The sequence below is a fragment of the Schistocerca gregaria genome, chromosome 7 (genome assembly GCF_023897955.1).
Source record: "Schistocerca gregaria isolate iqSchGreg1 chromosome 7, iqSchGreg1.2, whole genome shotgun sequence".
NCBI classification, from domain to species: domain Eukaryota; kingdom Metazoa; phylum Arthropoda; class Insecta; order Orthoptera; family Acrididae; genus Schistocerca; species Schistocerca gregaria.
In genome coordinates, this window is record NC_064926.1 from 347,309,326 (window position 1) to 347,336,288 (window position 26,963).

Sequence of the window (26,963 nt, forward strand, 5' to 3'; positions counted from 1 at the left end):
TTAAGCATTTGAGATGTAGTGATGTAGAAAAATGTTGAAAATTTTGTGGACTTGTAAAAAATGATTCTCTGCAAACATGGTTAACAAAGGAACATATGGGAAATGTTGACAAGTAGAAAGAACAGGTTGATAAGACATTGGTTAAGACATCAGGGATAACTTGCATGATACTTGAGGGAGCTGTAGAGGGTAAAAAGATATTGAACTACGTCCAAAAAATTGAGGACATAAGGTGCAAGTGCTATGCTGAGATAGTTTGCCACAGGAGAAGAATTTTTAAGGACTGCAGCAAACTAGTCAGAAGACTGACAACTAAATAAAATAGACGGAAAAGTAATAGCTCACGTGAGTGAACACCATAGAATGGCCGATGGGGCATACACTTTAAAGTCTAGTGGCGTGCTGCATCAGCCAAGGACATGATGCCTGTGTTGACTTTTCACATGCAGAAGTGTGTACTTACCCCTTTCCTGCAATGTTCTATGATCTTTTATAAATGAGAACTCCAGACCTTTAACTTAACCATGAATTGCTGCATAGATGGTGGCAGAGGAGCAAACAGCGCAGCTTCATGGATAGCTAAACTTATCTTCTGAAGTAAAGCATGGAATTAAGTATTCAGATACTTTAGATGGCCAGGATATAAATCCACACATGATTGCAATGTGTAAGGCAGTGTTAAAGAATTGTGAAAAATCTGGACATTTAAGATCACAAGCTCTTAGTGCCAGGTTACACAAATATGAAATGTAGTACTAATTATGTTCAGAGAAAAATGATAAAGGAAAGGATATAGATTTACCACATACATGGTTTGATATAACTATTTAAGCCAGTGGAAGAAGAAACACTTCACTGTAACACAGATGAAACATCAAACAGTGCAAAATGCAGGATGGAATGTAACAATATTATGAAAAGGAGAATTGCTACTCACGGTATAACAGAGTGAGTCGCAGATAGGTGCAACAAATGTGTGCACGCGCGTGCGCGTCTGTCATTTATCGTCGACGATGGCCTTAATGGCCAAAAGCTTTATTTGTGGCAGTCTTTTTGTTGTGCCTAACTGCGACTCAGCATCTCCCCTATTGCTATAAGGAGAGATAAAATATCAGATTTTATCCAGTATTTAGAACTGCTGAAAGAAGTTTTGACAGTGAAGAAAACTGATGTTGGTGGATCAATTGCTGTGATGAATTATAAATTGCTTAAAGTTGATCAAAGATACTAGTGTTGAACTAAAATGATACATTGGATTCACCACACTTTCCAACACATGACACTCTTGTGAAGAGGACAAAGAACAACCAACTAAAACTCGTTTCTCTTTGTGGAGAATAAAAATAACATGATTGATTTGTTGCCCCCTAACACCACCTATGGTTCATTAATTTTCTGATAAATTCCTAGTGGGATCAGCAGCAAATTGAGAGACAGCTGAAGATGCTGTAGTTGAATTGGACCCGTAATATATCTCCAGTGCAAATGTGTTCATCAATGGAAACAATATAGGACATATATAGCCCAAATCAGTGAGTCTTATTTCTGCTGCAATGTTTCACATCTTGCATAAAAGTGTCTAGTAATGAGATATCTACCACAAAGTAATTGACTGTTCTTTAATTTGTACCAATCTGTTGTGTGTAATTTTGTGATGTGGTACTATTGCCTGTGAATCATTGTTTTCTGTCATTTTGTAATAATTTTTCTCATTACTAAATTGGCTTTGCACATACTTAACATCCTTTAACAGTATATGCAAAAGACATTTTAGGTAAGAAAGTATAATTGCTGGTAATGGTAATGTAATATATTTCAACAGTTTGAAACAAAACCATGTGCATGGGGAAGAAACTATTTGCATCTGTACATATTCTTTGCTGCCATCAGTTTTAAAAGGGAGGGGGAGTAAGATGGCCAGCATTTTGGGTTGGAGAGAAGTGCCTGCATATCAGATATTGAAATAAACAATTAAGAAACAGGTCCATAGAAATGAGTGACGCATGTTGTCCTGACAGCTGAACTGACAGTCATATACTTTGTAACTTTAAATTCAGCAAAGGTTTAGGAGAATGGAAGTGATAACAGTGAATATTATGTAGATAAGAAAAATTCCTTTAAAACTGCTTACTAGATAGATAATGCGTGGAAAACTTGGAAATTAGGAAAACCTATTAACTGCTTTCTTCTCTTGATGAAGGAATTGTCAAATGTGTAAGTTCACAATTGAAGTTCTATTTTCCTTAAATTAAAATTGTGTGTACCTTTATACTTATATTTTGGCAATTTGTATAGACATTATTTTCTGCCTCGTGAAGTGTCTTCTTTGACCTTATTAGTGTACAGAATACATTATTTTATACACATTATTGCTTGCTTGTGGCAATAGGGACTCCATTTATTTGCTACTAAATGACAATTAAACAAAATTAATTAGACCATGCTCTTAGTGATAAACAAAAACGTACAGTGACTGGGTTGATTAAACAGGTGGCTCGTGCTTGTGCCTACAGCTACTTCATGCTGCAGGCTATGCCCCGCAATTGTATGCCACATTTGATAATGGTCTGGCATATGAGTATGTGTCGGGGGATGTCCTTACAGTGGACACTTGTCATCATATATCTGTTTTTCCCTTGGTGGCACGTATGATGGCGAACATGCATCGTCTTGATTGTGGTCCAGGAGTACCTAGGCGCCCTGCCTTATGGTCTAAGGTGCGGCAGTTCATGGACATCATGCCAACAAAGTTTGAAGATCCTGCAAAGCAAACTAGGTAAGAATAAGTTATAGTGCCTGGATTACCTGTTCTATCGACATAGGAAATGATCCGCCTCCCTTCCCCCATATCTCTCTCTCTCTCTCTCTCTCTCTCTCTCTCTCTCTCTCTCTCTCTCTCTCTCTCTCTCTCTCTCCCCCCCCCCTTCCCCCCTCCCCAGGTCCTTTCCCTTCCCCCCTCCCTCACACCCCCATTCCCCACCCACACCCCCTAAAATAGAAAACACATGGCTTGCTGGGCATCAGCATGGATAAACATGTAAAAATGAGAGTAAAAACTTCTTCCGAGACTGGATCAGACTCTGAATGTGGCTCTCCAGCAGGGATACGACTTCCTCAAATCCTTCCCTGAAATGAGATCCATCCTTCATGAAATCCTCCCTACTCCACAAAAAGTGCCTTTCCGCCGTCCACCTAACCTTCGTAACCTCTTAGTTCATCCCTATGAAATCCCCAAACCACCTTCCCTACCCTCTGGCTCCTACCCTTGTAACTGCCCCCGGTGTAAAACCTGTCCCATGCACCCTCCCACCACCACCTACTCCAGTCCTGTAACCCGGAAGGTGTACATGATCAAAGGCAGAGCCATGTGTGAAAGCACCACGACCTGCCTACACTGTGACGCTTTCTATGTGGGAATGACCAGCAACAAACTGTCCATTCGCATGAATGGACACAGGCAGACAGTGTTTGTTGGTAATGAGGATCACCCTGTGGCTAATACCTTGGTGCACAGCCAGCACACCTTGGCACAGTGTTACATCGTCCGGGTTATCTGGATACTTCCCACTAACACCAACCTGTCAGAACTCCGGAGATAGGAACTTGCCCTTCAGTATATCCTCTCTTCTCTTTATCCGCCAGGCCTCAACCTCCGCTAATTTCAAGTTGCCACCTCTCATACCTCACCTGTCTTTCAACATCATCTTTGCCTCTGTACTTCTGCCTCGACTGACATCTCTGCCCAAACTCTTTGCCCTTACAAATGTCTGCTTGTGTCTGTGTATGTGCGGATGGATATGTGTGTGGGTGCGCGAGTGTATACCTGTCCTTTTTTCCCCCTAAGGTAAGTCTTTCCGCTCCCGGGATTGGAATGACTCCTTACCCTCTCCCTTAAAACCCACATCCTTTCGTCTTTCCCTCTCCTTTCCTCTTTCCTGAAGAAGCAACTGTTGGTTGCGAAAGCTTGAATTTTGTGTGTGTTTGTGTTTGTTTGTTTGTGTATCGACCTCCCAGCGCTTTTGTTTGCTAAGTCACATCATTTTTGTTTTTAGATATATTTTTCCCACGTGGAATGTTTCCCTCTATTGTATTCATATCATTGCATTGTTACATACCACTACAAAGAAAGATAGCTGGTAAATGTAAATATACAGAATAGTTAATCTGTTTAGATACCTAAATAGTGGTTGACATGCATCCCTAGGCTCAATATTGTACATGTTGCTAAAATTTTTCTAAATAATATTTTACACTACTTTCACCCCCTCCCCCCACCACCCCCTCCCCCCCCCCCAAAAAAAATCATATTTCAAAACACACAAAGTAATTATAATAAAATGAAGGACATGGCAATTACATAGGCCAGAATCGTCATTGTGACTGAAAGACTGTTAAACTTGTTTGGCAAGTCGTTTTTATGCACAAACAAAGATTTTTATTTTTGGGAGAAACAAAGTTATTTGGTTTTTGACTGTTCTCAAATGTGTTAGTTATGCCTTTGTCATGTTTAATTAATCCATTTAGATCAAACAAATATTTTAAGCTGTTCAGGATATTGATGACTCTTTAGGAAATTTGCTCTGTGGATTCACTTTCAGTAAGTACAGATATGTCATCTGCAAATAAAATTGAATGGTATATTTTATTCAGAGATCAGTAAGATGTGAAATCAAGAGCAGTACTTTCAAATAGTTCAAATCAGATTTAGTAAATTTCCACTGGAAAATTATTTCACAGGGAGTTGTAGAATATTGCATTTTAGGGTCAATACTGTTCTTATGCATTATAAATATGATTCACTCATTTCAAAGCATTCGAAAGAAGCACAAAAGACTAGCCTTGATTCCATATCTTTCTAATTTATGAAGACACTGAGAGTGGGTGGTGCAATTAAAAGCCCTTGTAAAGTCACATAAAATCCCTGGTAGCATCTGGGAGTAGTCCAGAAACAAATGAATTCTCTCAATGAATTCATTGATGGCGCACACATTGTACTTTGCATTCCTGGAAGCCAAACTAATATAATGCAATAAAAAGAGCTTTTTATGGGAGATCTAAGAAATTACTGTTCTTTCAAACAATTTTGAAAATATTGATTGGTTGGTTGCTCCCTACATCTTCTTCTCAGCTTCTCATGAACAGTGGTTTTACTACTGCATGCTTTACAGCACCTGAGAAGTATATTTGTACAAATAATTTATTATATATTGGGATCCTGATACGAATAACCACTACAGCAATTGGAAAAGGTTCTAGTGCAATGGAATTTTTATTTCTTACAGAGGTACTGAATTTTCTAAACCTTCAGCTGTAATTCTTTCGTACACTACTGGCCATTAAAATTGCTACATCTTGAAGATGGCGTGCTACAGATGCGAAATTTGACCAGCATTGCCTGGTGAAACGTTGTGTAAGGAGGAGAAATGCGTACCATCATGTTTCTGTCTTTGATAAATGTTGGATTGTACTCTATTTCGATTGTGGTTTACCGTATCGTGACATTGCTGCTCACGCTGGTCGAGATCCAATGACTGTTAGCAGAATATGGAATCGGTGGGTTCAGGAAGGTAATACGGAGTGCCGTGCTGGATCCCAATGGCCTCGTATCACTAGCATTCGAGATGACAGGCATCTTATCTGCATGGCTGTATCAGATCATGCAGCAATGTCTTGATCCCTGAGTCATCAGATGGGGACATTTGCAAGACAACCACCATCTGCACAAACAGTTTGACGACGTTTGCAGCATGGACTATCAGCTCGGAGACCATGGCTGCGGTTACCCTTGACGCTACATCAGACAGGAGTGCCTGCGGTGGTGTACTTAACGACGAACATGGGTGCACGAATGACAAAATGTATTTTTTTTTTTCCCCAGATAAATCCAGGTTCTGTTTACAGCATTATTATGGTCGCATCTGTGTTTGGTGCCATCACAGTGAATGCACATTGGAAGCGTGTATTCGTCATCGCCATACTGGAGTATCACCCGGCGTGATGTTATGGGGCGCTATTGATTACACGTCTGTCACCTCTTGTTCGTGTTGACGGCACTTTGAACAGTGGACGTTACATTTCAGATGTGTTAAGACCTGTGGGTCTACCCTTTGTTTGATCCCTGCGAAACCCTACCTTTCAGCGGGATAATGGACGACCGCATGTTGCAGGTCCTGTACGGGCCTTTCTGGATACAGAAAATGTTCGACTGCTGCCCTGGCCAGCACATTCTCCAGATCTCTCACCAATTGAAAACGTCTGGTCAATGGTGGCTGATCAACTGGCTGATCACAATATGCTAGTCACTACTCTTGATGAACTGTGGCATCGTGTTGAAGCTTCATGGACAGCTGTACCTGTACACACCACCCAAGCTCTGTTTCACTCAATGCCCAGGCGTATCAAGGCCGTTATTACGGCCAGAGGTAGTTGTTTTGGGTACTGATTTCTCAGGATCTAGGCACCCAAATTGTGTGAAAATGTAATCACATGTCAGTTCTAGTATAATATATTTGTCCAATGAATACCCGTTTATCATCTGCATTTCTTCTTGGTGTAGCAATTTTGATGGCCAGTAGTATATTTAGTTATTCTCCCCTAAACAGGTGAGGTGGCCATTACTCGGGTGGCCTCTTGCATAATTTGATTTTGATACATTTATTAAACAGTCATTGAAATAATGATATTTGTTAAGGTTTTACAATGAATTTGTAACCTAATTTAATGTGGGAGTTTTGTGGGGTGCCAGTTATGAAATGATTTTCATATTTTCTTATGTACACACTGCCTTTCGTTTATTTGTGTGGGTCAGAGTGAATTTTTTATGCAATTTCTTCTGCTGCCTTTGTCTATATTCTAAATACAGGTTTATATCATTTGATATAATTTATGATGTCCACTTAGTATAATTTTTCGTGTCATTGTGGAACCATCATTTTGTCACTTGGCAGCGTTACACCAGTAGTACCTGCTTAAGTTTGCTTGCCATTTTTGTGGCACACTGTAGGGGCAAAGAGTGTAAATAACTTCCAAGAAATATCACAGTTTTAAAAGCTTTTAATACTGTTACCCAATAGCCAGGTTACTATTGAAAATCTACAATAGAGTAAGTACATGTTACCTTTGCTGAGGTGTAGTTTGATATACATTTTCTAAAAGTGTGGTTAATTGATTTTTTACATCTCCACAAATGATGCAGAATGGTCAGGAATTCCTAAATTAATGCAGAATTTTCTTGTGTCACTAAATGTAAAATTTCTCAGAATGTTGTGTACAGGTTGGAGTTCACTCACTTTCTTGTGAATTGTATGAAGTTAAGTGTGAATGTTAATTTATTGTGTTTGTGTTATAATTGGTAGCTATCACAATCCTTTCCATTTCTTTTCTGTTATTAGTTTCTAAAAGAGACTTTTCAGTCATTACTTATTTACGCGTGCGTGCGTGCGTGCGTGCGTGCGTGCGTGTGTGTGTGTGTGTGTGTGTGTGTGTGTGTGTTTCTACAAAATATTTTAGTCCTTTAATTGCATGCAGTGATTTTCAAATATGTCCTGATTGTTCATAAAATTGGAAATATCTCTTGCTTTATATTTTAAAGACCTTTTAGTAAGTATGTAGGGAGGTCCAGGAATTCTGTTAGTTCTACAAAAGCTATTGGCTACAGTAATAATCCTCTAATAGGATTTTTGATGATATCTTTTGTAAGGCAAAGGGCTGTCAAAAGTGTTGTGAGGTGTCAGGAATTTCCTTAAGTTAACTCGACTGTTGCTGGGTCGTAGTAGTAAAGAACAAAAGTATTAAAACTTCATTCTTCCACACATCTCCGTGTTTTGTCATGTCATGTGTCTCAAAGTGTGTGTCATTGTATGACAGATTTGTGTAGGTACATTCAGTGGCATATGTAGATACTGTCTGGGACATGCATTGCAAATAGTTTTAATAGCAAAGAAGTAATAAATTTAGTCATTGTGCACAGTGTGGCAGTTATTCATGCAACTCAGTGTTTGACACCGTATCTCCTGACCTGTGATAAGTGGTTCCTACAATCACAGCAGTTGTCACTTGGTAGTAATGATGTGTGTACCAGGTTTGGTTGAAATTAGTCCAGTGGTTAGGAGATGTGGAACATATGTCTATACATTTTTATAATATATATGGATTGTGTCTGTACCTGCAAACATGCAGAATTTTTTAGACCTTAATTTGTTCAAATATAGAACCGTATGTGGTTGTAAACTTATTGACATCTACAAATATTGTACACTGTCCATTTTGTCTATATGCACTGCCTGATAAACATGTGAAGCACTCGTGAGAGATGGTCAGACATATAAAAGTAATTTTGTACACATGTAAATAAAATAGAAAGAAACTTCCTCTTTCCTGAAGAAGCAACTGTCGGTTGTGAAAGCTAGAAATTCTGTGTGTGTGTTTTATTTATTGTGCCTATCTACCGGCGCTTTCCCGCTTGGTAAGTCTTTGAATATAACTTTGTACACATACGCACCAACAGGAGGTACGTATATAATTAGCTTCAATTCCCTGTGACAGATACATCAGCCACCAGAGTGCATTAGTGTTGCTTGAACTGAGATACTTTCAAGACATGCAGATGGCACATACTTGCTCGAGACAAAATTGCCACCATCTAAATGTGTTTGAAAAGGGTGTCATTGTGGGTCCCCATTTGGTTGTTTCGTCAAATCATACAATGTCTAGATTTGTTGGGAATTTGGATGTGACATTGGCCCAATGTTAAACTGCATGGCAATGTGAGGCAAGCATACTCATCATCAAGATTCCTGTTGACCACTATAAGGTAGGATAGTTGTACTGTGCACCAGGCACATCGTAAACCCGTCGCATCTGTGCCTGCCATCTGAGACAAAGTATGGAATGCCTTCAATATTGTGTATCATGTACTGAGTGAGTTGGCACAGTGGTTAGTTCACTGGACATACATTTGATGGCTTAAATCTACATCTGACCATCTTGATTTAGTGTGTCTTATATTTCCCTAAATTGCTGGCGTGGTTCCTTTGAAAGGACACAGCCGACTTCCTTCACCATCATTTGTTAAAGCAAAGCTTGTGCTCTGTCTCTAATAGTATCTTCATCAACTGGATATTAAAAACTAACCTTCAGTCTTCTGTGTCATACATCACCATTGGTCGGAGACTAGCGACTGCCAGACTGTGGAATTACTGCCCCCCTGCATAGGCTGCCATTAACACCACTACTCGCAACTGCTTTTGGAGTGGTGGTGTGACTCGGAAGTGTAGACTGCTGACAAGTGGCATCACGTTGTCTTCAGCATTGAATCTCGGCTCACACTACCCTAGATTACCACTATGAGTATGCCAGTGACCTGGGGAATGTTCCCACATTGTTGTTACTTGTGACATTATGGTGTGCAGTGTCATCTGGTAAGACTTAAGGTCACTGCTGGTATGAACTGAGGTAAGTCTGATGGCACAACAGTAATTCAGACATCCTGTGTCCTCGTGTGCTACCTCTCATGCCACAATATTGTGATGACATTTTTAGACAGAATTGTGCTCGTCCACACGACACACATGTCTGTGGTCTGTCTGCATGAGGTACTCCTGTGGCCAGTACAATCCCCAGATGTGTCCCTAATAGGTCATATAGTGACTAGTGTGGATGCCAACTGTCCCTGTGCCCGTATTCAGAATATGGATGACTAGCTGCTACAGTTTTGGGCTAGCATAATGGTGCAAATATTTGTCATTTTTCATATCACACTTCTTGGTTTATTGATGTCTTCCACCCTGGAGTTCGCAAGTGATTTATCATAACATGCAAACGAACTGCTATGTAGCACTTTTTTAGCAACATCACATTTTAGTTATCATCCATGACTCGGGCTTCTGTGGTCGCCTTCCAATTTTTATCCATGAGTTTTTCTCTCACTGGCTCTTCCAAATTAGAGTTGGCACTTCACTCACTGCCGCTCAGATTCAGGAGAATGGTATCCCACAGGACTCAGTCTTCTGTGCTAAGTGTCACACTCTTCCTCATTGCCATCAATGGGCTTGTGACCTCTGTTGAGGCTCTGGTTACCCTGACATTGTAAGTTGACAATTTTTGCATCTGGTACATCTCACTCGGTAGCTTCTGCTGAGCACCAGCTCCAAGGTGCCAAAAGTGCCATCTGATGGGCCTCTGTGTGGGCCACTGCCCGTGACTTCCAGCTTTCTCCCTCCAAAATGCGGGTTATGCATTTTTGTCGTGGACCCACAGTGCCTCCCAATCCAGAACTTTTAGGTAACCAGCTCCGTGATGTTGTAGCACAGTCCCATTTCTTAGACCTTATTTTTGATTACACCCCCCCCCCACCCCATCTGTGGATGGTGCTTAGACCACGGATAAGGAGCAATCTATTTCAGGATCCTAAGGTCTCTGTCACTCCTATTTTTTTCTGGTGTCTTGTGTGTGCCATCCTTGCAGAGTTCCAGGGTGCCACCGTCTTGTACACTGATGGTTCTAAGACAGTCGATAAGTTGGGATACGCTTTCACTTCTCCTACTGGCTTCAGACACCATTTATTGCCACGATCATGTAGGGTGTTTATAGCAGAGCTTCTAGCCATTCACAGGGCCCTCCTTTTTGTTTCTCAGGCCTCCATCCACAGTATTTTACTTTGTTCAGACTCCATTAGCAGCCTTCAGGCTATCGACGGATGCTACTCTTGTCACCCTTTGGTCTCTGCTATCCATCACCTTCTCTCCACCCTTGAGCGTGCTGCCTGTTCAGTTGTCTTTCTTTGGGTCCCAAGTCTTGTGAGCGGGAATTACCTGGCTGACTGATTTGCTAGAGAAGCAGTCAGTAACCCCCCCCCCCCCCCCATTTCCGTTCATAATTCCAGCTGTGGGTACGCGGATCTATATCAAATCTCTCTTTGCCCAAAAGTGGAATGCCATCTGGAGTGCTACAGCTCCTAGTAATAAACTCCGCACACTCAAGGAGTCTGCTGCAGTTTGGCACTCTTCCTTCTACTCCTCTCAGGAGTAGTTCACTGTTCTATACCGTTTACACATTGATCATACCTGGCTCACCCATTGTTTCCTCCTATGTAACGACCCACCCCACAATGTGGTTGTGGAGCCAAACTGATGATGTCTCACATATTGGTGGAATGACTCCTTCTTTCAGCCCTTCGTTAATATTATCAGATGATCCATGGATGGTTGAACTGGTCCTCAGTTTCCTCCGTGAAAGTGGCTTTTATTTCCAGATATAAGGTTCTACTATAGTCTTGGAGCAGGGACAGGGTGGTTGTGGTCTGTGATCCCATGACTGCCCCCCCTTTTTTTTCTAGTTTTTAGATTTGGTCTCACCTTTTGTGCCTTTACTGTGTGTGTTAAATGTTCATTATTGTATAATTTGACCCCCTGACTGGATCCGTCAACTTTTAGCAGACCCTCTTCCTTCTGTGATTCACAGCCTTGCCATTCGGTCCCATAACCCCTCTCAATTAGACAATGATGTAGGCCCTCACTCTGACCCATCATCCCATTGCTGATGACTGGTTGCCTTACATTATTGCTGAAACTTTACTGTCTCCCGTGCTGCTGCATGGTATTGGAGGGCTTTTATTACCAACGGCTTCCATCAATTCACTCTGATATTCTTTTGCGTGTGTCCCTCAGAGAATGGCTGTTATGCTGTGTGCATGCTGTTCAACCTGGGTTACTTCCATCTATCATGATGCACAATTGATTTTGCAGTGCACTCTGTGCTGCTACCAAAAATCACAGAGCCTCCTAATATTGTGAATACTCAAGACACCTGCATAGTATCCACACAAAAAATAGCAGTTTGTGATCTGTTCACATATTTACAAGCAAAAAAGAAGATGCAAGTACTTCTGCACCAATGTTGTATACTCTGCAAGTGCCATTACGGTATGTGGTGGAGGATACTTTACGTACCAGTGTCGCTTCACCCATTTCCTTTTAATAGTGAGTGGTTTATGGGAAGGACAATTGCTGGTAAGCTTCTGTGTGGGTTTGAATCTCTCTAATTTTATCTTCATGGTCTTTCCATGAGATATACGCAAGAAGAAGCAATTTACTGGCTTACTCTTCTAAGAATGTACTCTCTCTGAACTTGAACCGTAGGCCGTACTGTGATGCAGAATGCCTCTCTTAACATCTCTTACTGGAGTTGGCTGAGAATCACAGTGACGTTGCTAAGTAAACCTGTAATGAAACTTGTCTCTCTTCTTCGGATCAAATTGTTATTATGTAATAAGTCTCTGGAGACCACCTTGTACAAAAATATGCCAACAATATCCCTGAACAACCTACAAAATTTTGTTGGTGTTTGAATTCACTCTTTATAAGTATGACGAAACACTAAAAGACTAAAAATATAATTAAGTGAAAATCATAGTGTGATACTTAAACTCTAAAGCTAATTATGAGATGGTGTGAAATCTCATTAAAAGAGAAAATTATGATTTCAGTGAAGAAAGAAGGTACCTACATCAATTACCTGTTCAGTGACTGTGTTTGAGAGTATTCTGATGGTGAAGAAACACCAGATGTCATATCATTAGTGTAGTTGTTCTTGGGGAACAGTTGAACGTCACATTTAATGTATTCAGTGAACAGCTGGTACACATACTTCGTATAACGTTATTTACGAAGTATTTACAGATTACTGAAAATACAAAAACTATTGGGTAACAATTTCCCTACAGGCTTATAGAGGAGCATTTGTCTTTTGAAAACAGTAATACTCAAACAGGCCATATTTTATGATGATCAGTTAGTCATATTTTTAACTTGAGAGGTTTGTTATTAGCTGACATTAGGATATTTACACAACACTGCATAAATTTTCGACATGCAGCTGCCTTCTAAACATATAGATGCAGGGCGAGAATTTTTGTCATGATGGACAACTGGTTAATCACATCATAGTATCCACACAAAAAATAGCAGTTTGTGATGGCACTAGGCATCACATCATGCAACAACTAAGTTTTAAAAATGTCTTCAATTTCTTTACATCTGGTGAACTAATTATTTTTATATTGTCAAATTTCAATGTGCATTTTATTTACTTCTTTATCTGTGGTTGTTCCTGTCTCAAGAAATCATAAGCAGGCATTTTGGCATTCTGATTACAGTAATTGTATTACAAACGAGGTTGATGGCTGGACGCCACATTGGCAGCATATCCTTGTAACATACACTCAGAATTATTTTTGTTTTAATAATTGGCTCCTTCTACAGTCCCCCTGACTCCGATGATATAGTTGCTGAACAGTTCAGAGAAAATTTGAGTCTCGTAGCAAATAAATACCCCACTCAAACGGTTATAGTTGGTGGGGACTTCAAACCTTCCCTCGATATGTTGGCAAAAATACTTGTTCAAAACCAGTGGTAGGCAGAAAGCATCTTCCGAGGTTGTCCTAAATGCTTTCTCTGTAAATTATTTCAAGCAGTTAGTCCACGAACCCACGCGAATTGTAAATGGTTGCGAAAACACACTTGACTTCTTAGCCACAAACAATCCAGAGCTGATAGAGAGCATCATGACTGATACAGGGATTAGTGATCACAAGGTCGTTGTAGCTAGGCTCAATACCGTTTCTTCCAAATCCACCAGAAACAAATGCAAAATAATTTTATTTAAAAAAGCAGATAAGATGTCACTAGAAGCCTTCCTAAGAGACAATCTCCATTCCTTCCGAACTGACTACGCAAATGTAGATGAGATGTGGCTCAAATTCAAAGATATAGTAGCAACAGCAATTGAGAGATTCATACCTCATAAATTGGTAAGAGGTGGAACAGATCCCCCGTGGTACACAAAACAGGTCCGAACGCTGTTGCAGAGGCAGCGGAAAAAGCATGCGAAGTTCAGAAGAACGCAAAATCCTGAAGATAGGCTAAAATTTACAGACGCACGAAATTTGGCTCGGAATTCAATGTGAAATGCCTTTAATAGGTTCCACAACGAAACATTGTCTCGAAATTTGGTAGAAAATACGAAGAAATTCTGGTCGTATGTAAAGTACACAAGCGGCAAGACGCAGTCAATACCTTCGCTGCGCAGTTCCGATGTTACTGTTACCGACGACTTTGGTGTTAAAGCAGAGTTATTGAATGGAATTTTCCAAAATTCCTTCACCAGGGAAGACGAATGAAATATTCTAGAATTTGAAGCACGAACAGCTGCTAGCACGAGTTTCTTAGATGTAGATACCTTACGGGGTTGCGAAGCAACTCAAATTGCTTGATACGGGCAAGTCTTCAGGTCCAGATTGTATACTGATTAGGTTCCTTTCAGATTACGCTGATACTATAGCTCCCTACTTAGCGATCATATACAACCGCTCGCTCACCGATAGATCTGTACCTACAGATTGGAAAATTGTGCAGGTTGCACCAGTGTTTAAGAAGGGTAGTAGGAGTAATCCATCTAACTACAGACCTATATCATTGACGTCGGTTTGCAGTACGGTTTTGGAGCATGTACTGTATTCAAACATTATGAATCACCTCGAAGGGAACGATCTATTGATATGTAATCAAAATGGTTTCAGAAAACATCGTTCTTGTGCAATGCAGCTAGCTCTTTATTCGCACGAAGTAATGGCCGCTATCGACGGGGGATCTCAAGTTGATGCAGTATCTCTAGATTTCCAGAAAGCTTTTGACACCGTTCCTCACAAGCGACTTCTAATCAAGCTGCGGGCCTATTGGGTATCGTCTCAGTTGTGCGACTGGATTCGCGATTTCCTGTCAGGAAGATCACATTTCAAGTAATAGACGGAAAATCGAGTAAAACCTAAGTGATATCAGGTGTTCCCCAGGGAAGTGTCCTGGGACCTCTGCTGTTCCTGATCTATATAAATGACCTGGGTGACAATCTGAGCAGATCTCGTAGGTTGTTCGCAGATGATGCTGTACTTTACCGTCCAGTAAGGTCACCCGAAGACCAGTATCAGTTGCAAAGCAATTTAGAAAAGATTGCTGTATGGTGTGGCAGGTGGCAATTGACGCTAAATAACGAAAAGTGTGAGGTGATCCACAGGAGTTCCGAAAGAAATCCGTTGGAATTCGATTACTCGATAAATAGTACAATTCTCAAGGCTGTCAGTTCAACTAAGTACCTGGGTGCTACAATTACGAACAACTTCAGTTCGAAAGGTCACATAGATAATATTGCGGGGAAGCTGAGCCAAAGGTTGTGTTTCATTGGCAGGACACTTAGAAGATGCAACAAGTCCACTAAAGAGACAGCTTACACTACACTCGTTCGTCCTCTGTTAGAATATTGCTGCGCGGTGTAGGATCCTTACCAGGTGGGATTGACGGAGGACATTGAAAGGGTGCAAAAAAGGGCAGCTTGTTTTGTATTATCACGTAATAGGGGAAAGTGTGTGGGAGATATGTTACGCGAATTGGGATGGAAGTCATTACAGCAAAGAAGTTTTTCGTTGCGGTGGGATCTATTTATGAAATTTCAGTCACCAACTTTCTCTTCCAAATGCAAAAATATTTTGTTGAGCGCAACCTACATAGGTAGGAATGATTATCAAAATAAAATAAGAGAAATCAGAGCTCGAACAGAAAGGTTTAGGTTTTCGTTTCTCCGTGCGCTGTTCGGGAGTGGAATAGTAGAGAGATAGTATGATTGTGGTTCGATGAACCCTGTGCCAAGCACTTAAATATGAATTGCAGAGTAGTCATATAGATGTAGATGTAGATGTTTTGCTGCCAACATTGTTTGCTCATTAAAGAGAAATTATTCATGCAGATAATGTTATATTCTTACTTACTCATACGTATGGACATGTAGAAGTACAAACAGTGGAAAGTTGAGGATGGAATAACATCAATATTACAAAAAGGATAGATTTCCATGCTTACCTTGTTAGGTAGCATGCCTTTCTTTCAGTTTGAAAGCAGTACCCACTCAACTGTAATGATAGATTAATTCTGAAATCAATATGCAAGACTGTGGGTAAGGAATTTCTTTCCAGTTCTGTTTCTTCAAGGAGTGCCTGTCCAACAAGATTAAGAGCAAATGGAAGAGTTTTTAGTGATAAAAGTGAAACTGTGAAGCTAGGTCACAAGCTGTGCCTGGGTAGCCTAGTCAGTAAAAAAATACCACCCAAAGGCAGAGTTCTGGGTACAGCTATCAGTCTGGCACATAGTTTTAATTTGCTAGAAAATTTCAAAAACAGCAGCGCTCCACTGATTCATTCAGCTGATTCATTCAGCTGATTCATTCAGCTGATTCATTCAGCTGATTCATTCAGTATTTATGTTCTGTCAGTTAAGAATTACAAGGAAAAATGGCATGTTGTTTGAAATGATCGTTTGCTGCTCTTATTATTAAAGTTCTATAAGTCTCATAGTTTTATGGTACCTGATCACTCTAATTATTTAGATTAATAATAATTACCTGATACTGCCAAACAGGTTAAAAGAAATGCATTAAAGAAAGTTGTTGTTTTATGTAATGTGCAAACTCCTATTGTAAGGCCAGCTATCATACATGTCTCAACACTCACTAAACATTACAGTGTCAGTAGGTAATCTGAAGTGTTAACATGTCTTTCGCTTTTATTGTCAGAAATCTGTGACTGAAGAGGACTTGTACATCATTCCAGATTTGAAGAGCTCATTCCTCCAAAGAAGAAATTGGAAGAAGAATTTGAAAATTTAAAGTTACAGTTGACACGTCTGAATAGTCCAATTGTGTTTTGTCACAATGATTTATTGCTTGGAAATGTCATCTATAATGCTGAAAAGAACTCTGTTACCTTCATAGATTATGAGTATTCCAGCTACAACTATCAAGCCTTCGATATTGGAAACCATTTTGCAGAATTTGCAGGTATGGTTTCACAGTATTTCTAAAATAAATAAAATACTTGTCTGTTGCATTTTTATGATATAGCTTCTGTGGATATTTTATGTGATTGGCTTTCTAAAAGTGCCCCACCCATACCCTTCGCATGTGCGCGCACACCAGGTGGTGGTGAGACATCTTTCATAAGAAACAGTGGTAGGGGCCGTGTGGGGTAGCTACGCAGTCTGAGGTGCCTTGTCATGATCCATGCGGCTGCTCCCATTGGAGGTTAGAGTACTTCCTCAGGTGTGTGTGTGTGTGTGTGTGTGTGTGTGTGTGTGTGTGTGTGTGTGTGTGTGTGTGTGTGTGTGTTTGATTAACTTAGCGTGTAAGCTTTGGGGCCAATGATCTCAGCGGTTTGGTCCCATAAGACCTTACCACAAATTTCCAAAGAAAGTGACAGGGCATGTGACTTGGAACTCAAGGCAAGACAGACCTATGAGAGATGAGGAAGAAAAAGGCAATAACTGAGTCAGCTTCAGAGGGGTTAGAAGGCCTAAATTAGTAAATCAGTAATCGGTGTCAACTTCACCTCAAAGATAATTATGAGAGAGGGAGAAGTAAAGATGAATATACAAGAAGAAAAGAAAAATAAGTTGGAGAACTATTATGAAAGTGCAAGGCAATTCAAAATGAATATAATGATTGCAAACAGTTATAACTACTTAATGCATCTGTGACACTCTGATAAAAATTACAGAGAAAGTAAACATAAGTTCATAGAAATTTTACATGCTGGTAGTTTATAGTATTCTCAGAGACTCCCCTAGGTCAGTTGGTGGGATCTAAGCAATAATTAATTTCATACCATACATTCTGAAACAATTTTGGAGTTACTGACAAGACTGAATTACAAATGGAACTTTGTTTAGTGAAGGAGGAGCATATGTAGGCTCCTTCACATAACCCAATAAAAAGAAATCCATGAGTGCCAAGTCTAGAAACTATGTGCTAAGAGCAGAATTGTCATCACATTCAGTATGAATGATTCAATGGTTTAGAAGACATAAATTCAATAGTGTGTGAACCACTACATCCCAACATGGAGCGCTGTGTTGCTGAAAGATGTAAAGGTGTAGTCCATGGAATCTGTATCAAGCTGTGGCTCTGGGCATTGCTCAAGCATGCCCAGATAAATGTTCGTACAAATATTTAGCTTAGTGAAGGAAAAGGGACTGCATAATTTTAACTATATATCAGCAGCAGGCTCATTTAGGAATCACTGTGCTTGTGCACCAGCCGAAAATTTGAACTTGGTTTTTCATTCCCAGTAATTCTTACAAATATATCACAATGAATTAAACAGGTGAAGCCATTCGTAATGTCTCTAATCATATTAGATTTCTGTATATAACAATTGTATAGAGGAAAGTTATTAGGAAGCAGTGGATCCTAAGGAGGAAGGGACGAGAGTAAATGTAAATGTAAAATGAGGGCAGGTAGGGGAGGTGTGAAGAGAGTGTAGGTTGAGTCTGTTATTTTTGGGGATGAGCAGATGTATTAGAAGTAAATTCTTGGGAGTAGGTATTGGGTAAGAGATTCCAAAAGCACCATCTGATATAGCCAGAATTCGAGCCTTGTGAGCCGCACTATAGATCATGCTCACCAACTGGCTATTGCAAATATAGGACATTTTCTCTTCATAAATGTGTTTTACCAGGCTCTTAGCAAGTCACTCATATTTTGTATGTTGTCCAGTGAATGCTTGATAAATAATGCAAGCAGTTTTGCCTTTGAACCTGCATTTAATATTGTAAATTTTGCTAGTGATGTTACTGGAGTAGGTGGTGGTTCTCATTCCATGAGAGGCAATTTTTACAGCAGAGTCAGTGTTGTTGGTGGGAAATGATGGGTACGGAATTTCATATGTTCGACAATGATGATTCAAAGATTAGGAAGGTGACACATGGCAACCCAGACCAGTTAGGGGAATACGGACGGATGATCTTGTATGAGGACCCAACTTTGACTGTTGCACTCTTGGTGTTGTACCTGTGGAGATGTTAAAGACTTGGTTAGTAGTGAAGGAGACGCTTCCAGTTGGCATAGAAGCATGAAGTGTGCTGTTCTGAGTGGGAAGACTGCTTGTGAGATTTTTTAAGTAGGTTAGAGTAGTTATTTTAATGGACGGTATTATTGTAAATGTTGAGAAATTTGTTCTATAGCATATTTGTTCACCATAGATACCTTGACTATAAGAAAGAGAGTTTTCAAAATGAAAGGAATGGGAGCCGTGGTGTGAGAATGAAGTTAGGAGTAGTACGCAAAACAAATTTTGGCCACTGATAAATCCATCAAAAAGATTGAAGGGAAGGGAAGTGATTATGTATTTGCTCATTACTGTACTTCATATACAGGGTGGTTGTAATTAAAGTTTTGTTGCTGGAGAGGGCCACCATGAAAAATGAGCAATTGTAAGACAATGAAACTTTGTGGAAACATTTGTAAGTACATGTGGAATATAAATAATTAATAAACCACTGAAAGAAAACCATTTTAGTTTCCAAAGAGGGTAGCTTATGTGAATTATGTACCTTGTTTACACTCCCGGTTACAAATTTTGCACAATAGCTTGGAACTGTACTGGAGATATCATTTCACAGTTGTTCGCAGCACTTTTCGAATGATGGACCTTGGAATGTTCAACTGTCATGGCACAGCTCATGTACTGCTTGGAGATGGCACATTGCGTCCACCATTCCCATACATGGCAGCACTAACATCAACAATTTGTGGTGCAGTTGGTCATCAGCCTCTCCTGAAGCAATTCCCAAATTACCAATTAATTCAAACTTTTGGATCACATTCTTGAACTACAGTGCAGAAAGTGCATCTTTCCATATTCTTTTAATGCGTCAAGATGTGTGAAGAGCAGCAGCACTATTGCTGTTGTTTTACAAAACAGCTTTATGAATGAAGCTTTGCTCACCTTGTCCAGATCCGTGTTGGTACTTGTGTATTAACACGACTTTGCCATACCAGCACCGATGTGTAATTGTAAGTCATCACACTAACACTAGCACACAGTTTGAACATCATTTGTTGGAAGATCACTACTCGTTATGGTAAATAGTTTTCTGTCTACAGTGGCTAAGTGCTGAAAGTACAGTTGTAACCATCATGCAATTCTTGAAAAGACAGACTGGGTTGAGAAAACTGTTTGCACATTCATAATGAGTCCTGAAATCAGTGGTTAAAGCTCACAGACTAAATATACCAACAGTAGTATGGAAAACTGTCGAAGATTGTGGAGAAAGAAATTATTCTCTCAATACCACTGTGATAGGTAGTTGTGCTTTGGTAGTTCTTGTCGTACTTGAGAAAGTATAGAGGGTATTGTCCCAAACAAGTGCCATAAATATGAAACTCCAACTTTACACTGGTTAAAATTAATTTAAAAAGTTTCCCATAAGTATTCAGAAAATCACAGTTTTTAGTACATTAGGATAATTTCCCAATATTTGTCCGAAGTAAAGGTCATTGTGTATGTTAATGACAGTGTCATGCAAATGTAGCTGCAGCTTGTTTTTTCCATATATTACATGATTACAAAATATGAAATACCATTATTTTGTAACATTAGATATTTCAATTTTTTATCTATAGTAAATTGTATATGTCAATAGCATTAGGACAAACAGTGTCTGCATCGTTTGTACTTACTTTAATTTTTATTGATCGTATGCATGTATGTGCACTGATAAGCCTAAACACTACGACCATCTAACTTACTAGCTGTTGGTCCACCTTTAGAATGCAATAAAGAGCAATGATTATGCATGGCATAAATCTGTTGAGGCCTTGGTAACTTCGCAGAAATATGTGGCACCAAATGTCTACGTATGGGTCACTTGTGCTCTGTAAATTAGACGTTGTTATTCGTGAGTGCATAGCTGCTGTCCAGTAGTGTCCCAGCAATGTCCCATTGTTTTCACATGAGCCAAATTTTGTGGCAGAGACATTGAGAGTTCACTGTCATACTCCATCAAGCCATTGTAGCATAACTCTGGACTTGTGACACGCAAGGTTATCCTACGGGAGGACACTATCACCATCGGGAAGACGTAGTTTGTAGGGATGCAAGTATTTCGTAGTAATGTTCACATCGTCCACAGCTATCGTGGTGCCTTCAGTTACTATCACAGGTTCCATGGAAGCCACCCCCTGCGGCTCAGGGGCTTAGAATAGGCTCGAGGTATTCCTGCCTGTCGTAAGAGGTGATTAGGAGGAGTCTCCCACTTTTTGGCTGACTGACTTCTGATCCCCATTCAGAGTTTGAGCTACACCTCTTTTAAAATTATTAAAAGTGCAGGTCTTTTGGGGATGGATGCCTTACGTGGTGTGCCATACATCCAGTGAGCAGTTAGACCTTCTGCACCTCATATTGTCCTGAATCTGCAACACCACCTACAATCCAGTTGTCTTGGCAAGGTCATCTTACGGGGTACATTATCTACATCCATAGTTAATTACTCTCTTTTGCCCCAAGACAAAATTTTATTTCTCAGAACCCAAAATCCAGCATCGTAGCCAGCCCATTGTGGTGGGGCCATCATGTACCCATTTGGTGTTTGGCCCCTGACAACTCAGGGATCACACTGCTGATGCCAGAGCTGCAAACTCCCCACATATGCCAAAGAGTAGATGCCCATCTTCGGACATCAGGACTTCTGGCAACAACCATCATGCTAGGTGGTCTTTGCTGTGGCTGGGTACCACCTGTGGGGGAGAGCTCCTGATCGGGGTGGGTGGCATCAGGGTGGATGATGTGCAATGAAACGAACCAAGTCATATTTTGTTGGGTACGGAGTGGCCCAAGCAGTCCCTAAGAAAGGGAAGGTTGACTACAATGTTGACAGGTATGCCCCTAAATTGTTCCCCACCCTAGCAACACCATGGGAGGAACATAAGGCTACAGAACGCAGAGATTCATATTTATCTTGATACTCATTGTGCAGCAGAGCTGATGGGAACTCCTTTCTGGATACAAAATCGTCTTCTTCTTCTTCTTAAGTTCGGGGAAGTGATAACTCTGTCCAAAGTGCACAGTGGATCGGTTTTGCAGTTTTGATTCAGATGGCATCCCCAACCCAGTCCTGGGTGTTACTTGCTTTTGACAAGCTGGATGATATTCCTGTTTTGATCACTCCTCATAAAAGCCTCAACATAGTCCAGGGATTTATTTTTTCCTGTTGCAGTCCAATGACGAGATATGTGCCAATTTGGATGGTATACTGCTGTGATGTCAAACCTTATGCCCTCCCCCTATCCAGTGCCTTAAATGCTGGAAATTCGGGCAAATGTCCTCCTGGTGCAGTTCCAGCACCACATGTAGAGACTGCAAACATTTTCTGCACCCTAATACTCCATGTGCACCTCCTCCACCTGTGTCAACTGTGGAGAGCACCACTCCCCCTGCTCGCTGGACCGCCCAGTACTCCAAAAGGATCAGAAAATTATGGAGTAAAAGACCATGCACAGGCTGTCTTACTGCAAGGCTACACTAAAATTAAAAAGGTTGAACCCTGTTCAAATGCTATCTACCTATGCTGCTGCTAGAATGGCATCGCCATCAATGACTCCATTATGCCCTTCATTACACTTCCTTCAGTGGGCCCTCCAGCTGGTTGGGGGGCACATCTTCTGTTGATTCTAAAGCTTCTACTTTTTGAGCATTACCCCCCCCCCCCCTCCCCTGTACCTTCCATTCTCTCCCCCTCCCCTGTGGTCAAGCAGATACCAGCTAATGGTTGAAAGAGCCAGTGGCTGCTAATTCAAAGGGTTTCATGGTCTTCCTATATCCCTGAAGCTACTTCTGCAAAGCCCTTCCAACTAGCCCCTAAGGAGTGACAAGAGGGCAAACCATCAAAGAAATAGTCTAAGAAACAGAAGCCTCCAGTGGCCCCCACACTACCACTCTCCCACAGCTCTGCATCTGAGAATGAGGTGGAGATTCTGGAGACCCCTGAGGACCTAGAGCCTGGCGACAGCTCGGATGCAATGGTACTGGATGCCAACACTCATTCAGTGGCAGCAGGTGACGCTGAGGTGCAATTTGCCTCCTTAGTCAGTTTATGCCTTCCCAGATGATAGATCCCAGACAACAGGAAGTGTTATTCTCCAGTGGAGCTGCAGTGGTTGTTTTTCTCCCACTTGATTGAGTTATGTCATCTTTTAAGTGTTACTCTTGCTTTTTGCATTATCCCTCAGGAAACCTAGTTTCCCACAATGAGATCCCCTGCCCTTCGTGGCTGTTGGGGGTACTACAAAAACTGCCCTGGCTGTGACAGACTATCAGGTGGAGTTTGTATCTTTGTCCTTACCTCTGTGTGTAGTGAATCTGTGCCCCTTCAAACATCTTCAGAAGCTGTGGCTATCAGGGTGAGGACTACACAGGAAATTACCATCTGTAACATCTATCTCCCTTGAGAGAGAGACGCACTGCCCCATGTATTGGCTGCACTCATTTCGCAACTACCCCCCCCCCCCCCCCCCCCCCCCACCTTTTTCCTTGTGGGTGATTTTAACACCCATAACTGTTTGTGGGGTGGAACCAAGTTTACTGGCAGGGGCAAAGATTTTGAGGACCTACTAACTCAACTCGAACTTTGCCTCGTAAATACAGGTCCCTTCACATGTCTGTAGCACATGGCACAAACTCGGCCATTGATCTCTCGGTTTGCAATCCTGGCTTTCTGCTATCTATTAACTGGAGAGCTCACGATGACTTGTGTGATAGTGACCATTTTCCACTCTTCCTGTCCCTACCCAGTGTCCCTCACCTTGACACTTGCCTAGATGGGCTCTTCACAAGCTGACTGGGATGCTTTCACCTCCGCTACCACTATTGAATCTTCATTGCAGGGCAACATCGATGAGGTGTTTCACATCCTCACTACTACCATTGTTGCCACAGCTGAATCGGCAATCCTTTGTTCCTCAGGTTGCCCCTCCCCCCAAGTGGAAGTCAGTTCATTGGTGGTCGCTAGAAATCACTGTGGCCATTAGAGACTGTAGGTGGGCTCTCCAACGTCGTAAGTGCCACCCAGCCCTGGAGAATGTCATTGCCTTCAAATGACTCACTGCCCAGGTCCAACTACTCATCAAATGACGGAAGCAGGAGGGTTGCGAGTGTTACGTATCCACCGTTGGCACATGAATCTCTCAGCCCCAGGTTTGAACTGAGCTCAATTGACTTTAAGGCTATGAGACCCCTCCGGGTGTACCTAGAATTTCTACATAAGGAGCTGTATCTGCTGATCCAGACATAAATGCAGAGCATCTTGCCGAGCATTATGCTCACACCTCTGTGCCTCAGAATTACTGCCTTACATCTTATCTCCTCAAACAGCGGGTGAACAAAACACCTATCTTTTGCTCTCCGCCACCCTGTGCCATGTAATGCTGCATTCAGTGAGTGGGAATTTCTCAGTGCCCTTGCTGACTCTTCTGACACATCCTGTGGCCCAGACCACATCCATTCCCAAATGCTTAAACATCTGTCAGCGGCTTACCAGCACCACCTACTTGTCATCTTCAGATGCATCCGGAGTCATTGCCAATTTCTGTCGCAATGGTGGGAAAGTATCATCGTTCCAGTGCTAAAGCCTGGGAAGAACCCACTAGATGTGTATAGCTATCATCCTATCAGCCTCACCAACATTCTGTGCAAGCTGCTCAAATGTATGGTGAACCCACAGTTGTGTTGGCTCCTTGAGTCTTGGGGTCTTCTGGCTCTGTCGCAGGACGATTCTTGCCAAGGACGCTCAACTGACAGCATGGTCCACCTGGAGTCTGTCATTCGATTGGAATTTTTCCAGCAACACCTTATTGCCATCCTTTTCGACCTGAGGAAGGCCTATGATACCACTTGGCGATGGCATATCCCCTCTACTCTTCATGAGTGGGCTCTCTGGTGCCCGCTCCCAGTTTTTATACAGAACTTTTTGTCACTTCACATTTGCAGAGTTTGCACCCAAAATACAAGAGAATAGGGTCCTGCAGGGCTCTGTCCTGAGTGTCCCACTCTTTTTAATTGCCATCAATGGTCTTGCATTAGCAGTGTGGTCCTCAGTATCTCCCCTCCTATATGCTGATGACTTCTGTATTTCCTTCTGTTCCTCTTCTATTAGTGTGGCTGACCACTGGCCACAGGGAACTATACGGAAAGTGCAGTCATGGGCTGTCACGGCTTTCAGTTTTCGGCCACCAAGATTTGCGTTGTGCGCTTCTGTCGTCATTGTACTGTCCACCCCCATCCAGAACTTTATCTCAATGACCAACTCCTTTATGTAGTGGAGACTTACCAGTTTTTGGGACTGGTCTTAGACACTCGCTAAACTTGGCATCCCCAACTTTAGTCAGCTTAAGGAAAAGTGCTAGCAGCTTCTTAATATTATTAGATGCCTGAGCCACACTGATTGGGGAGCTGATCATCCTACACTGCTGCAGCTATACAATGTCCTTGTACAGTCCTGTATTGACTATGGGAGCCGAGTGTATGGTTCAGCATCGCCTTCTGCACTGCGTCTCCTGGACCCTGTCCACCATTGTGGAGTTTGGCTCGCAATGGGAGCTTTCTAAAAGAGCCCAGTGAACAGTCTTGTCGTGGAAGCTGGCTCAGCTCCACCTGAGGCCTTTTGCTAGCAATTTTTCTCTCTTTTCGGTGAGTTCCAGGGCTCAGAAATAGTCCACACCAATGGATCAATGGTAAACAGCCTAGTTGGCTTTGCTGAAGTTCATGTTGGACATCCTGAACAGCACTCCTTGCTGGATGGCTGCAGTGTTTTCACTGCCAAGTTGGTAGCCATCTATCGTGCTCTTGTGCATATCCGCACCTCCGTCGGTGAGTCCTTTGACTCTTTAAGCAGCCTACAAGCTCTCAACCAGTGCTTCCTTAGACATCCTTTGGTAATGACTAACCAAAAGTCTCTTTATGCCCTTGGCAACAAAGGACATTCAGTGACATTCAGTGACTTTCATTTGGACCCCAGGACACGTCGGGATAAAGGGCAATGAACTTGCTGACCGCCTGGTCAAACATGCTATTGGTAAACCAGATCTGGAGATTGGCCTGCCGGAGATTGATTTGTGATCGGTCTTCCACCGTGAAGGAGACAATAAATGTGTGGTAGTCATCCATTGCGAGCCACTCACAGGGACTATGTTGTCCTTTGCCAGCTCCAAATCGGCCATACGTAGCTAACGCATGGTCAGCTCCTCCATCATGAGGATCAACCTCTGTGTCACTGTGGCTCCCCTATGACTTTCAACATCATCTGGTTGGACTGCCCAATTTTAACCTCTCTGCAGCAGACTTTCAACGTTCCCAGCACCCTACCTTCGGTGCTGGGTGACAATGCGTCAACGTACGATTTAGTTTTACATTTTATTTGTGTAGCTCTGTTTTTACAATGGGCATCTGGCCTTCTCTCAGAGGCTTCCACCCTCTCTCCATTTTACCTCTTCGTCACTCTTTCTTTGCTTTTTGTTTGCCATGGTGTTAGTCTTTTACCTATGTGTGTTCATCTCACCCTGTCTTTTAGGCTGGATATTTTAGTGTGTGGAAGAGTGGCTGGCTTATGATTTTTTTATTCTGGTGATCAGCCAGCCCAGGCCATATGCTCTATTATTTTAATACCTTCCTCTACTTTTCCTCATTTTTTTGTTCACATCATTCGTTTTCTCATTCGGTGTGGTTCCCAATTACTTTTATGCCTATTACTTTCCCAAACTAATTTTGGGAGTTGTTTTACCTTGAGACTTGTTTGCGTGAGGAAAAAGGGACTGATGACCCAATAGTATGGACCCTTTATACCCAAACCAACCAATCTGTGGAAGCCCAGTATGTTGTTCCTCATAGCACAATAATGACACATTCACCTGCATCCATTTCCCGGTACAGGTTTTGAGCAGCCAGTCATCTGGATGACCATGTATTTGGACATGACTGTTGATATGGCGTAACAAGAAATGTGATTCATCCGACCAAGCGTCACATTCCTAGTTATACATGGTCCAATCTAGATGATCATGTGCTCACTGCACTCATAATTGAGAATGTAGTTGTA

At 41.6% G+C, this 26,963-nt stretch overlaps 1 protein-coding gene across 2 annotated transcripts in view; it reads left to right on the top strand.

Annotated features, from left to right (window-relative positions):
- The window catches only part of LOC126281402 (ethanolamine kinase 1), a 150,680-nt gene that overhangs the window by 105,088 nt on the left and 18,629 nt on the right, over positions 1-26,963 (top strand). For both annotated transcript variants that reach the window (XM_049980335.1, XM_049980336.1), the window contains exons 3-4: positions 2,514-2,776; positions 16,652-16,878. In XM_049980335.1, coding sequence (XP_049836292.1) covers positions 2,514-2,776; positions 16,652-16,878 — 490 coding nt within the window. The remainder of the gene's footprint in view (positions 1-2,513; positions 2,777-16,651; positions 16,879-26,963) is intronic.